This window comes from Acinonyx jubatus, chromosome C1 (genome assembly GCF_027475565.1).
Source record: "Acinonyx jubatus isolate Ajub_Pintada_27869175 chromosome C1, VMU_Ajub_asm_v1.0, whole genome shotgun sequence".
Lineage (NCBI taxonomy): Eukaryota > Metazoa > Chordata > Mammalia > Carnivora > Felidae > Acinonyx > Acinonyx jubatus.
The window spans coordinates 97,554,229-97,567,991 of NC_069381.1; the positions used below are offsets into that span (position 1 = coordinate 97,554,229).

General features: G+C 43.5%; 1 protein-coding gene across 3 annotated transcripts in view; it reads left to right on the forward strand.

Moving 5' to 3' along the window:
* Window positions 1–13,763, forward strand: part of SLC22A15 (solute carrier family 22 member 15) — a 79,830-nt gene that overhangs the window by 15,299 nt on the left and 50,768 nt on the right. For all 3 annotated transcript variants that reach the window (XR_003420525.2, XM_027060811.2, XM_053214646.1), the window contains exon 2: window positions 531–743. Coding sequence is in view for 2 of the 3 variants with exons in the window: in XM_027060811.2 (XP_026916612.1) it covers window positions 531–743 (213 nt within the window). In the remaining variant the exon portion in view is untranslated. The remainder of the gene's footprint in view (window positions 1–530; window positions 744–13,763) is intronic.

The following is a 13,763-nucleotide window of genomic DNA, read 5'->3' on the forward strand; positions in this document are numbered from 1 at the left end:
TATATGAATATGCTCTCTCTATATTCTTTTACTATGTATGTATATTCTCTCTCTCTGAGAGAGAGAGAGAATATATGTGTGCTGTTTTCTGAGACATTTAACTGTGCCACAAAAGGTTTTGTTTAGATGGTGAATCCAAGGCCAAGATACTCTTGGAGCCTGGTGCCTGCTTATCTGAACTGAGAGTGTAGTGTTTCAGAGCCGTAATGTCCCCCGCCCATCCCCACCTTCGCCAGTGTCATACTGTCATCCGTGTGCAGGGTCCTGAGCATCAGATGTGTCTCAAATGTAGAGGAGACCCCCTCCCCCCCCCCCCGAAAAAGCCTAAGGTGCTTTACAAGTGGGATTGCTGATGATGCTGTTGGTAGTAGATCGGGAAGCTTCCTTTCCAAGTTTCTCTCCTTTGCTTCTGATGTGTCTGGTTTTGTGTAGCTCACGAAAACACAAAAGCAAGAAACTGATCTTGCGGGGCTTGTGAGCCTGCTGATCGCGATCTCAACACTGATGAGTTTGTATGTTTGCTCCTTCAGCTCTACGTGGCCACGGAGGCCATCCTCATTGCACTGGTGGGGGCCACGCCGTCCTACCACTGGGACCTGGCAGAGCTCCTGCCCAACCAGAGCCACGGCAACCGGTCGGCGGGTGACGACCACGCCTTGGGGGACTGGCTGCTGACTGCCAATGGCAGCGAGGTCCGGAAGCACGTGCACTTCAGCAGCACTTTCACCTCCATCGCCTCGGAGGTAACACCAGTGGTGGCCGTCGGGAAAACAAGATCACGATCGCTGGGTGAACGTTTCTCCTGGTCCAGATGGAACCATTTTTCTGTCTTGTTGATTTAAATGTCAGCCACCTCTTCAAATAGCTGTCGGGTACATTGGAGAGTTTAAAGGAGAATGTCGTATGGGAACATATTCTCTTTCCTTCTTGCTACAAACAGGAAAAGCATGAGCCTCACCAGACTGGTTAGATGAAGTACGATGTGCACTCCGGAAGAGCCACATTCCAATTACAGTGTCCTTTTATTTTTATTTATTTATTTATTTTTTAAAGTTTATTTATGTTTGAGAGAGACAGAGACAGAATGCGAGTGGGTTAGGGGCAGAGAGAGAGGGAGGCACAGAATCCGAAGCAGGCTCCAGGGCTCCGAGCTGTCGGCACAGAGCCCGACGCGGGGCTCGAACCCACGAGCTGTGAGATCATGACCTGAGCCGAAGTTGGACTACAGTGTCCTTTTAAAAAGTGAATTAAAACTCTCATTTCTTTTTCTTATGTATACAAAAATTAGCCGAGTCAAGAGACAGAAATGTGGTGACTGTCTACAACATCCACAGTTCGTGTGGATTCAGTCCAGTCCTGTGTGTAGATCACATGGGGCCCCTTGACTGTACAATATAGAATACAGGTGGGACCGCCTCGTGTGTGCAGGAAGCCTTACTTTGAAGGGGGCTTTGTGGCCAAGATAGTTCTGGTAAGGATGGCACCTTCTGGGCCAGCCCCAGGTACATAAACTAAGGATGGATAGTCTGGTGAAGGAAACCTTGGCGTAAGAGGGGCACGGCTCGCGCTCAGCCGGAAAGCACGTGTACTGGTTGTTTAAAAGTTGACATACTCAGTCCTTTGCCTGCTCCCCACAAGCTATCCATTTGCCCACCACCACCCTGGCCTAGCCCTTGGTCCCGGTGATCGTAACCATAAGGTTAATGCCTGGTGGGCATTGCCAGCTCCCGGTGCTGACTGTCATGCCAGTTAGCTGCCCCCAGATCCATTTGGCTGCCCCCCTGCAGGGCTACCAGAGTGCTTGCCAGCTGCCCTGCCTGCATCCCCTGCCCAACCTCCCCTGTGTGTGTGTGTGTGTGTGTGTGTGTGTGCACCATGGCATCAGCCAGTCTTACCTGTTGCTGACTGTTTTGATTATCATCCTTTGGGCAGGACGTGCCAAAAACAGAAGAGACACGAAGGGGCTATTTGCTTGGCCTTCCCTTAAGAGTTTCCATTTGAAGGCATGATTACTGGATTAACGTTCCGAGCTCCTGCCAGGTGGTATATTTTCTATGACAACCATCCAGTCACGTCACCCCTCACTCAAAACCTCCCCCGATTCTCCCACTGCACACAGGAAACCGTGAAACCCACTTAGGGTGTTACATTCAAGGCCCTTTACCCTCCACAGCTGTGGCCCGGATGTACTTTTCCAGCCCCACCTGCACTTCCCTCTGCCTCCATTCTTTCCCACCCAAGCCCTGAGTGCCTGAGGCCTACCTGTTACCTCGGTAGGTAACTGACCTCAGAATGCCCTAACCTCACCCTTGTGTCCACCTGGTGAAATCCTAACCTTACCCTCTACTGCTCACCTTGACTGTCACCTTCCCTGTGATATCCTTTCCAGTCCACCCCCCAGAAGAAGCAAATACGCTTGTTTCCGCTGCGGTAACATTTTGTGTGCACTATGTCACCCACGGTAGCTTGTGGTTCAACTCTGTTTCTTTTGAAGTCATTTGAGGTCAGAAACCATATTTTGGTCATCTTTGTACCTCTGTGGCCTGCTAGCAACAATGACCGTCACCACAAGTGCTAACTGAGTACCACGACTGCTAACCTATTGAAATAGCAAGTAGCACTGTGGAATGATGACTAACTATATGCTAGGTGTTGTGATAACGCTCCCTGAACTCATTAACCTTCAGAATAATTTATGAGGTCAACGTTATTTTCCCCATTTTACAGGTGAAGAAATCGAGGCATCTTGAGGTCAGGTCAGCTTAGAGGGTCAGAGCTAGATTTGAAGCCAAGTTTGTCTTAACTGAGAGGCCTATGCTCTTAATTACTCTACTTTTTGGAAGCCTATCCCGTACAAATTGGTATGCACATCTCTTAGTTCTTTGATAGGTAACGGTAGCCAAAGAACTTAAAAAAATGTTTTTTTAATTTGGAAATAATTTCAAACTGGCAAATTTCAAGACTCCTACAGAGAATAAATACCCTTACATCCTTTAATTTCACCTATCATTACTATCCGTTTTTTTCCAAGCCTTTTGAAAGTTCCATATACCACACTGTTGTTCTTTTATGCCCAAATACTTCTGCGTGTACTTCCTAAAAAGTAAAGGAATTTTCTTACATAACCACAGGACAATTACTAACTTCAAGACATTTATCATTGGGGCACCCGGGTGGCCCAGTCCGTTAAGCGTCCGACTTTGGCTCAGGTCATGGTCTCAAAGTTCATGAGTTAGAGCCTGCATCAGACTCTGTGCTGACAGAATTCTGTTCTGCTTCAGATTCTGTGTCTCCCTCTCTCTCTGCCCTCCCCCGCTCATGCTCTGTCTCTCTGGCTCTCTTCTCTCTCTCTCAAAAATAAATAAACATTAAAATATTAAAAAAAAAGTTTAACATTGATTCTGTATTTTAATCTACCATCCATACCCAATTTTGTCACTTGACCCAGTACTGTCCTTGCTAGCACTGGTTTCCCCCTCTTGTACTCAGTTCCGTTTTAGGGTCACATGTTAACACTTAGTTGTCATGGCTCTTAGGGTCTTTTCACCTTCAGCCTTTTCCTTTTATGACATTGATACTTTTGAAGAAGACATACCTCCCCTCTTTTTAAAAATAAGAATGTTCTCCATTTTGGGTCTGTCTGATGATTTCTCATTAACGTTACACATCCGAAGTCAGAATAGTAATAAGTAATATGCCCTTCTGGGTCACATACGCTATCCATCTGTCCCTTTTTGGTGATAATTTTGATCAGCCACTCCAGGTATTGCTTGACTTTTCCCCTGTCCAGTGAACATTCTTTTCATTTCCAGGAATATGTAATCTATGGAGAATCACTTCAAGATTATGCAAATGTACTCTTATCAGAACCCCCCACTCCAAATGGAGCATCTTTTCATGATGCTTTTGTAAACCAAGCTAAGACTATGATGGTTGCAAAATGATGATTTCTTTACTCTAGCACTTCCTCCATATTTACCAGTTGGCATTCTGCGCCCCCCCCATTTTTTTGAAGTATAGTTGACCTATAACATTATATTACTTTTAGGTGTACAACATAATGATTCAATGTTTGTATGCATTGCAAAATGATCACCATGGTAGGTCTGGTTAACATCCATCACCATCCATAGTTACAAAATTTGTTCTTGTGAGGAGAACTTTTAAGATGTATTCTTTTAGCATCTGTGCATTATTATTATCTGTTGTCATCAGGCTGCTCGTTACATCCCCAGGATTTATGTATTTTATAACCTGAAGTTTGTACCTTTTGAACCCCTTTACCTATTTTACCCACCCCCTCCACCCCCTCCCTCTGGCAATCACCAGTCTGTTCTCTATATCTATAAGCTTTTTTTTTTTTTTTTAAGATTTCCATGGCATTCCATTTTTAGCTGGAAGCAAAACCCTTTCTTTTCCCTTGTCCATCTGTATGCCTGCCTGTCTGTCCCTATCTCTCTATCTCTCTATCTATCTCTATCTCTATCTCTATCTCTATCTCTATCTCTATCTCTATCTCTATCTCTATCTCTATCTATGTATCTACCTGTATATCTATCATTAGTATGTACTTATTGGTCCCTATTCTTAATTATTTATAATTTTTTACCATCTTTAATTATTTTGGTGCTCAAATTATCCCCAGTTTACCAGTGGGAATCTCTTCAAGCTGGCTTCAAGCTGGCTCTTGCGTCCTTTTTAAAATATTTATTTATTCATTTATTTACTCATTCATTCATTCATTCAATTATTTGTTTTAAAGAGTGTGCAAGTGGGGGAGAGGGGCAGAGGGGGAGAGAGAGAATCTCAAGCAGGCTGCACGCTCAGCACGGAGCCCAGCACAGGGCTCTATCCCACAACCATGAGATCACGACCTGAGCCAAAATGAAGAGTCAGACGCTTAACTGACTAAGCCACCCAGGCGCCCCTCTAATTTTTTTTAGTTTTTATTTTGAATATGTATTGAATTTTGTCAAATAGAGCAATTTGCAGTGTTTGACATCAATTGCAGTGATTATGTGGGGTTTTTTTCACCTTCTACTATGGTGGGTTGTCCTGATTGACTTTCAAATATTGAACCAGCTTTGCATCTCTTGATGGCATATTCTCTGTATATATTGCTGAATTCTGTTTGCTGATATTTTGTTAAGAATTTTTGCTTCTGTATTTATGAGAGATATCGATCTGTTGTTTTCTTTTTTTGGACCTTTGTCTGGTTTTGGTATCAGGGTGCATTCATAAAATGAATTGAGAAGTATTCCATTCTTTTCTGTTCTCTGGAAGTGATTGGGTAGAATTTGTGTTAGTTCTTTAAATATTTGGTAGAACTTTCCAGTAATATCATCTGGGCTTTTTTTTTTTTTTTTTTTACATTTCTTTTTTGGGAGTTTTAAAATTATGAATTCAATTTTCTTAAAGGTTATGTAGCTGTTTAAATGATTTATTTTGTATTGTGAGTTGTGGCAATTTGTGCTTTTCAAGGACTTGGTCCATTTCATCTAAGTTGTCAGATTTACGTGTGTAGAGTCATTCATTGTATTACTTTATTATTCTTTTGATGTTTGCAGAGTCTGAAATGAAATCCCCTCTTCTATTACCCGATCTTGGTAATTTGTGTCTTCTGTCCTATTTAATTACTTGTCAGTCATACAAGCTTGTCAGTTTTACTGATTGTTTTAAAGAACCAGCATTTTGTTCATTGATTTTTCCCTGTTATTTTTCTATTTTTAATTGTATTGATTTCTGTTCTTACCTTTATTATTTCCTTTCTTGTGCTTGCTTTGAGTTTCTTTTTCTCTTTTTCTTTTTAAGGTTATAGAGTTGGTAGCCTAGATTTTTAATGAGTCTTCTTCTTTACAAATATAAGTATTTTAGTGCTATAAAATTTCCTCTCATGACTGTTTTAGCTGTGTCCCACAAATTTTGGCATGTTGTATTTTTATTTTCATTTAGCTCACTGTATTTTTTTTTCCTCCTTAAGACTTCCTCTTTGACCCAATGGTTACTTAGAAGTCTCTTGTTTAGTTACCTAGTGTTTGGAGATTTTCCTGTTAGCTTTCTGTTTTTGCTTTCTAGTTTGATTCCATTATGGTCAGAGGACAGTGTGATTTCAATTTTTTAAAAATTTGTTACGGTTTCCTTTATGATTCAGGATGTGGTCTCTTTTGGTATATGTTCCACTGGCACTTGAACAAACTGCTGCTGTTATGTGGAGTGTTTTATAAATATTGTTTAGATCCTGTTGGTCAATGGTATTGTTGATTTCTTCTATATCCTTGCTGATTTTCCGCCTAGTTGTTCTATATTGTTGAGAGAAGAGTATTTATGTCTTCAATTATTATTGTAGATTTGTTGAATTCTCCTTTCACTGCTCCTAGTTTTTCCTTCATATATTTTTTAGCTCTGTTTAGTCTATACATATGGATGATTGCTATGTCTTCTTGCTTCTTTTTATCATTTTATAATGTACCTTTATGTCCCTGGTAATTTTCTATGTTCTGAAATGTGGTTTGATACTAATCTAGCCACTCTTGCTTTCTTCGATTAGTTTTGTTAGCATGATTATGTATTTTTCCACTTTACTTTCAGCTTGTCTGTATGTATGAAATTAGTTTCTTGTAGACAGCACATAATTGGGTCCGGTTTTTAAACCCACACTGTCAATCTCTATCTTTATTTATATTTTTTATATAATTTACATTTAATATAATTATTTATACGATAGAACTTACCTCTTCTAACTTATTATTTTTTATTGTTTTCTGTTGTTGGTTTCTTTTCTTTGATTTTTCCAGTCTTTCTATAGGTTATTTGAACATTTTTAGAATTTATTCTGACTTATCTATAGTATTTTTTATAGCTTTTTTAGTGATTGCTCTTGACATTGCCTTATATTTACATAACTTATCACAGTCTATTGATGTCATATCACCAGTTTGAGTGACATACAGAAATTCTACTTCACTGTACATTCCTTTGCCCTCTCCGGTTTATTTATATAATTGTTCTAAATATTTTTCCCACATACTTTTAGAACCATATTACATAGTGTTATCATTTTTGCTTCAGCCATCAAACGTAATTTACAAAACTCAAGAGAAGGAAAGTCTAACATATTTACCCCAGTTTTTTCTTACAGTGCTCTTTTTTACTTCCTGATGTTCCACGATCCCCTTTTTATGTTTTCTTCCTTTTTAGAGAACTTCCATTAGCCACTGTCTTAGGGTAATTGTGATGCTGGCACATTCTCTTAGTTTTCCTTCATCACTTATTTTCACTGGTAATAAAATTCTTGGTGGACAGTTGATTTCCTTCAGCATTAGAAACTCCTGTGCCACTTCCTTCAGGCTTCATGGCTTCTGATGAGAAATATGGTGGTATTTGAATTGCTTTTTCTTTTTTTTTTCCCTACAGGGAATTTCCCTCTTGCTACTTTCAAGATTTTTTTTAGTGTTTTAGTCGCTAGTGTTTAGAAGTCAGATTGTGATGTTTCTTGGTGTGAATTTCTTCAGGTTTATCCTGTTGGGGATTTACTGAGTTTCTTGGATCTGTAGGTGTATGGCTCTTGACAAATTGGGAAATTATCAGCTGTTATTTATTCAAGTACTCTGTTCTAACACTTTTTTCAATGATAATTCATTTTTGAGAGAATGAGAGAGCGTGAGCGAGCATGAGCGGGGAAGGGGCAGAGAGAGAGGGAGACACAGAATCGGAAGTAGGCTTCAGGCTCTGAGCTGTCAGCACAGAGTCAGACACGGGCTCGAACCCACGGACCGTGAGATCATGACCAGAGCCTAAGTCGGACGCTTGACTGACTGAGCCAGCCAGGTGCCCCTCTTTCTTTCTTTTTCTTTCTTTCTTTCTTTCTTTCTTTCTTTCTTTCTTTCTTTCTTCCTTCCTTCCTTCCTTCCTTCCTTCCTTCCTTCCTTCCTTCCTTCCTTCCTTCCTTCCTTCCTTCCTTTTTCTTTCTGTATTTATGTATTTATGTATTTATATTTATTTTTAATTTTAAGCTTATCCTCTTCCCCTTTTCCTTCCAGAACTCCAATGACAGAAATATTAGGGTTTTTTTTTTTGCTCTAGCCCCATAGATCTCTGAAGCCTTGTTCATTTTCTTCTGTCTAGTTTATCTTTGTTTTCATATTGGAGATTTTCCTTTATTCCATTTTCACCTGTATTGATTCTTCCCTCTGTCTCTTTCATTCTGCTGTTAAACCCACTCATTGCGGTTTTTTAGTTCTAAGCTTTCCATTTTGTTCTTTTTTAGTATATTCTCTTTATTCGGTGAGACTTTCTGTATTTCCGCTGGGTCTATTTTGTCATCTGTTTCGAGCATGTTTGTAAGTGCTCCTGGAAGCATTGTTATGATGGCCGCTTTCACATCTTTGTCAGATAGTTCTAACATCTCTGCCATCTCAGTAGTTGTCTTTTTGTTTTGTTTTGTTTTCATTCTACTTTGAGATTTTCCTGGTTGCTGGTATCACAAATTATTTTTGTTTGAAACCAGCAGTTAGGGGGATTATGTTAAGAGATTCTGGGCCTTAAGTAAATCTTCCATTTCAGCAGACTTTCTCGGACACAGTTCTGGCCCAGGAAGAGGGGAGAGGGGCCTCATTACTGTCACATGGTGTTGGAAATCCTGTCTCCCCGTGAGGTCGCACCACCACCAGTGGTGGTGGCGGTGGTATGGAGGGTTCCTACTGCAGGCGGCAGGAATGATCGTGCTGGCTCACCTGTTTGTCTTTTTCTGACACACCCAAGTGGAGTAAGGTGGGGTCACTTATTACTACCCAGCCTGGGGGGAAGGGTTAGTTTCCCCACTTAGCCTTCGCTGTGGATGGGGTTGGGGCCATAGTTGGTTTTTGTTTCTCATGGTGGTGATTGGCCAGAATAAAACGGCTATAATCTAACAATGTTCTGTCTTTCTGGGCTGCCCCTTTCCCAGGCCTTTGGCTGGAGAAAGTAGGTTTTGTTTGGGGCTTCTTTTGTAATTTTCTTGGCATTTCTAAGTTGCTGTCTTCTTCAGTCCCCAGTCTTGGGCATGTGAAGCAAAGAGAAACCCGGGAACTCACCACTGGCTCATTCCTTGGGTCCCAGGGTCTTGGCTGGTCTTCCCTCCGTCTTTCAGAATTCTTTTATGTTTGTGTTCTACCCGATGCCCAGGGGTCTTAGTGGTATCTACTGGGAGAAACAAGGAAAAGTACATTTATTCCATTTTCCTGGAGCTGAAAGTCCTCCTGTGTCCTTCTGATGTGCCCATCATTGGGGGGGGGGGGGAGTTGAAAAAATTTTGTCATAACAAGGTATTTCAGGTTCATCTTTTACCCCACCCCCCACCCCAACTGTGGAATTAGTCATTTCTCCAAAAAGCCCTTGTTCTGTTTATAAACAGTCCTCATAGGATTTTGCGGTGGGTGAGAGCCATAGGTCTGCCCTCCAACAAATCCATTACCATATTAAACTGAAAGTGGATCTCGGACCAGATTCTGCCCCATATAGAAGCATTTATCAACTTAATTCTTATTATCAGAGAAGCACAAAATAAAATATCTTACAGGCTTGAGAAGTCATAGCTTTGTGGTTCGGTCGGTACTCTACAGTTTGCATATCAGGTCACTACAGAAAAACTCCAGTTTTCCATAGTGAGAGTACTGACACTTCCCCTCCCTGTCAGCATCAAGCAAGCAGAACCATCCAGAATTCGTATTGTCTCAGGACCAAGGAGGGAGTTGAGCCGAGGGCATCACCCCTTTATAAAGAATACAGAACACACTGGATTATCCCACAAATTTAGGGAAGGGTAGTGAATGTCTCTAAAATATATTGACCTAATTTATATAACTTGGGTGTCTCTAATTTCACCAGAGGTAACCTGTTTTTTGGGATCATATCATTGCTAGTCAACAGGCCACTGCTTTAATCAAGAAGAAGCAAAGGAACCATTGCTGATAGAGACAGTGATTAAAGTCCTTGCAGGACCTCGCTCTGGAGAATGGGCCCACTGACCACCACTGGCCAGTACAGCCTCCACTAGAATAATCTTGGTACCAGATGGGAGCTTGGCCTAAGTAATGTTTATGCAGAATATCCCAAGGTATGTACTTCATACTTTAAAGTAAATTAAATACCATAGCAACACCGTGCTTCAGCACAGACACTCAACACATTTCAATGGAATTGAATTAAATTAATACTAATGAAATCTATAATTAGGAGCCCTTTCAGATATCATCAGAGGGACCCCATTATTAGCAAATATTCCTTGGGCAACTACTACTCACCTGATGCTAGATAAGGCCTTGATATGGGCCAAGGAAGGAGAGTGCCGTCAGAAACTACGCTCCAGGCCAGCAGGATTGGGCGCCCTGGTCACCAGCGTACCTCCCGTGCTGGTGCCCAGTGGCTCACCCCCTTCACAGTGCTCGACTGGAGGCTGAATAGGGAAAGAAGGGAGTCCCAGGGGCTACTACTCCCAAGATAAAGAGTTGGTAGATGCAGGAGAAATGGGATTAAATAGCTTTCCCAGCAAGCGCTAATGATGTTTAAAGCAGCTCTGAAAAAAAAAAGGATGATGGGCTAAGATGGCTTCACCTTACCTGCCTGTCATGTCCCCTTCTAACGACCACTGGGGCACATCTGTGAATCACTGTCTCTCTCGCCATCTGGCTTCATCAGACCGGAACTGTGTGCCTGTCTCCCTCCCCCGCCTCCCCACACCCCTCTCTCTTGCTCTCTCTTTTCTCTCCTTATTTTTTCCCGCTCTCTGTCATTTTGTCTCTCTGCACCTGTTTCTCTCTATCCTCACCTCTCTCCATCTCTGCCTTTCTCGTTATTTACCTCCCATTTCTTCCTCTCTGCCTTTTTCTGTGTCTATCTCACTGTCTCTGTCTTGCCTTTCTCTTTCTCTGACGTTTCTGTCTCATTCTCTCTGCATGTACCTCCCTGTTTTTCTCTTTGTCTTTCACTCCTCCTTCCCCACCCTGTCTCCCTCCTTCCTGTTACTCACCTGTCCTTTCTCATTCCTGAGATGTCTTCGCATTATAGATTTATAGATGCCTGCTACTTTCCTCCCGTGGTAGAGAGGCACACATGAGGTTCCCGTCCCATCAGGAGGTCAGTTATCTACCTCAGAGGTGTATCTCAAGGCACAAATATTCTCTGTGCGGACCGTGATCCTTGGTCTCCAGCAGGTGCCCCGAGATGTGTCCAGAATGGCAGGTGGTGGTGGGGCTGTCCAGCTGCACAGTTGGAGATATTGCTGCACTGCTGCTCTGTGGGCACCTCCAGGGGGTGGACGGGTTATCCCGCATGGGGACGGGTTATCTTTGGGGCATCCCAGATGCTAAACTGGCTGCTTCCGGCCTGAGTGGGTTCATGATGCTTCGCAAGGGCGACCGTGGCCTGCCCACTCTGCTGATGGAGGAGTGCAGGTGGCATTGCTGGCCGCATAACGAGACAGAGGTCCACGGTCCTCACGGAATCCTCTGCTGCAGTGAGACCATTCCACGCAAAGAGTTTGTGGGTGCAGATGAGTTTTATAAGGTTCGGTGGGTAGAGGAGAGTGAAGAGGCAGGTAACTATGACTACTTTATTTTGCTCTTATGGGAAAGGCTCTCTCTCTCAGAGACCTTCCCCATGTGCTGCTTCGTTAGTCCTGGCCATAGCCCTGCCCTATAGATGAAACAACTGGTGGGCAGAAAGTTGAAGGAATTTGCCCTAAATCACGTATTTAATAAGTCACCGGTCTGGGTTCGATGAGCCCATATTCTTTCCACTACTCCAGTGATTTTCAGGCTTGTTTTTTCTCAACAGACAGAAGCCTTTAGGTTTAACGTCTTCTCAGTTGGCATTTCAGGATTTAAAATAGCTAGGTACTTTGCTGCTGTCAGTGAAGAGAAGCGAGATCAAGGGCTTCCATACCCCCATGGCCCCCAGCCGCCCTCCACAGCCCCAGAAGCACTTCCATGCAGAACAGAGGGAGGAGCTTGGCTCTGCCTGGGAAGAGTGGCTGGAGGTATGGGGTCGGTGGGTTGGTGGGAATGAAGGTCGGCCAGGTGACTGTGGGACGATGGCCCATGGTGCATACATGTTGGGTGGAAAGCTAAGCAAAATAAATCCTCACCGAGCCCGGGCTGCCCGTCACCTGCTTGGATTTGCCTCTGAGAGAGTGAATTCTAAGGAAGAAGGGCAGACAGTCATAGCGTTTGCATTGTGGCTCGCAAATTAAAAATATCAGAATTCGTGAGCTCAGAGTAGCTGGTGGCTCACTCAGTGTCACACTGTAAATGGAGGAGCCGGGCCACAGATTTCTGTGGCCCTTCCACTGTGGCATATGACTGAGGTAGAAGGTAAGAGGGAGGGGGCGCCTGGCTGGCTCAGTCAGTTAAGCTTCCGACTTTAGCTCAGGGCATGATCTCACGGTTTGTGAGTTCGAGCCCCATGTCAGGCTTTGTGCTGACAGCTCAGAGCCTGCATCCTGCTTCAGACTCTGTGTCTCCCTCTTTCTGCCCCTCCCCTGCGCATGCTCTGTCTCTCTCTGTCTCTCAAAAATAAATAAAATGTTAAAAAAAAAAAAAAAAGGGAAGAGGGGGTCAGCCCACCTGCAAATCTTTCATGAGTTTGCTGTCCCCAAGGTGATCATACAACTCTCAGGATGTTTGTAAACATCTCATGAGGAACCTGGCCAGCCGTTCCCCCCCGCCACCAAAAAACATAAAACAATAAATCACACAAGTACTGTCAAAGTAGTAACGATTCAGTTAAGCCTCAGTAATTGTCAAGCCCAAATAAACTTACTCGTTTCCTGATATAACAAAAAATAGTGAAGGAGAATTAAGTCAAACGAGTGGCAGTCTCCCTGCTCCTCGGGAGTCCACCTGCATCTAGACTCAGCAGCCGGCTGCCCTCGTGTGGATGGTACCACACACCTCTCTCCTCCGGCTATATTCAGGTGGACCTGAGAGGACGCTCTCTGCTTTGCGTTTTTAGTGCAGCAGATCTCATGTTTCCCCTTTTATTTTGAGGTGCAAATAGAGTATGCAGGCTGCGTGCTCTCCTGCCCACCGCTCGGGCCGTGGGCGTCTCGTGTGAATTCCCACACTCTCCTTCCGCCCCGGACATCGGAGCCCCGTGTGGGTGGCGTTCCAAGTCCCGGGGGTGGTTCGAAGAGGGTGCTATGGGCGGCTTCCAGGTTTCTTGCCGCTGCTACCAAAATGACAAGAGTCAGAAGAGAAGCAGCAGCAGAGGGAAGAACAGAGAGAACTAGGCTGATGGAGCAGCCGGGGCCACTAGTGGAGGGCAGGATGGCGACCGCAGCCGCACCCTCGCCAGCACCCCTTTAGGAGCTGCTGGTCTCCGCGCCCCCAGATGAGGTCATCTTTATTTCAGCGGATGCGGTCCCCAAGCACACCCTGCACTGACTGTCAGCATGCAGTCCATTTTAATGGCCTCTGTAGGCTTTCCTACAGTTGCTCCTCCAAATCTCCAGGGGGGTAGCATTGAAACTGGCACCTGAACTTACCCAGTAAGTGACTTACCCAGTAGTTGGTAAATACCCTTAAGATGCAGGTTTGTGGTATATAGATGCTGTATGGTTCTGATGGAAATTATTTGGTGTAAAATAACCAAATTTGGTATTTGGTTTAAAAAAAACAAGCATAAAGCCTGTTCACCTCTCACCTAATCCCCCTGAAAATAAATACCAGGATGGATCCTGTAGAGCTCTATCGTTTCAGGAGACGGTATTCAAAATACGTACTTTAAAA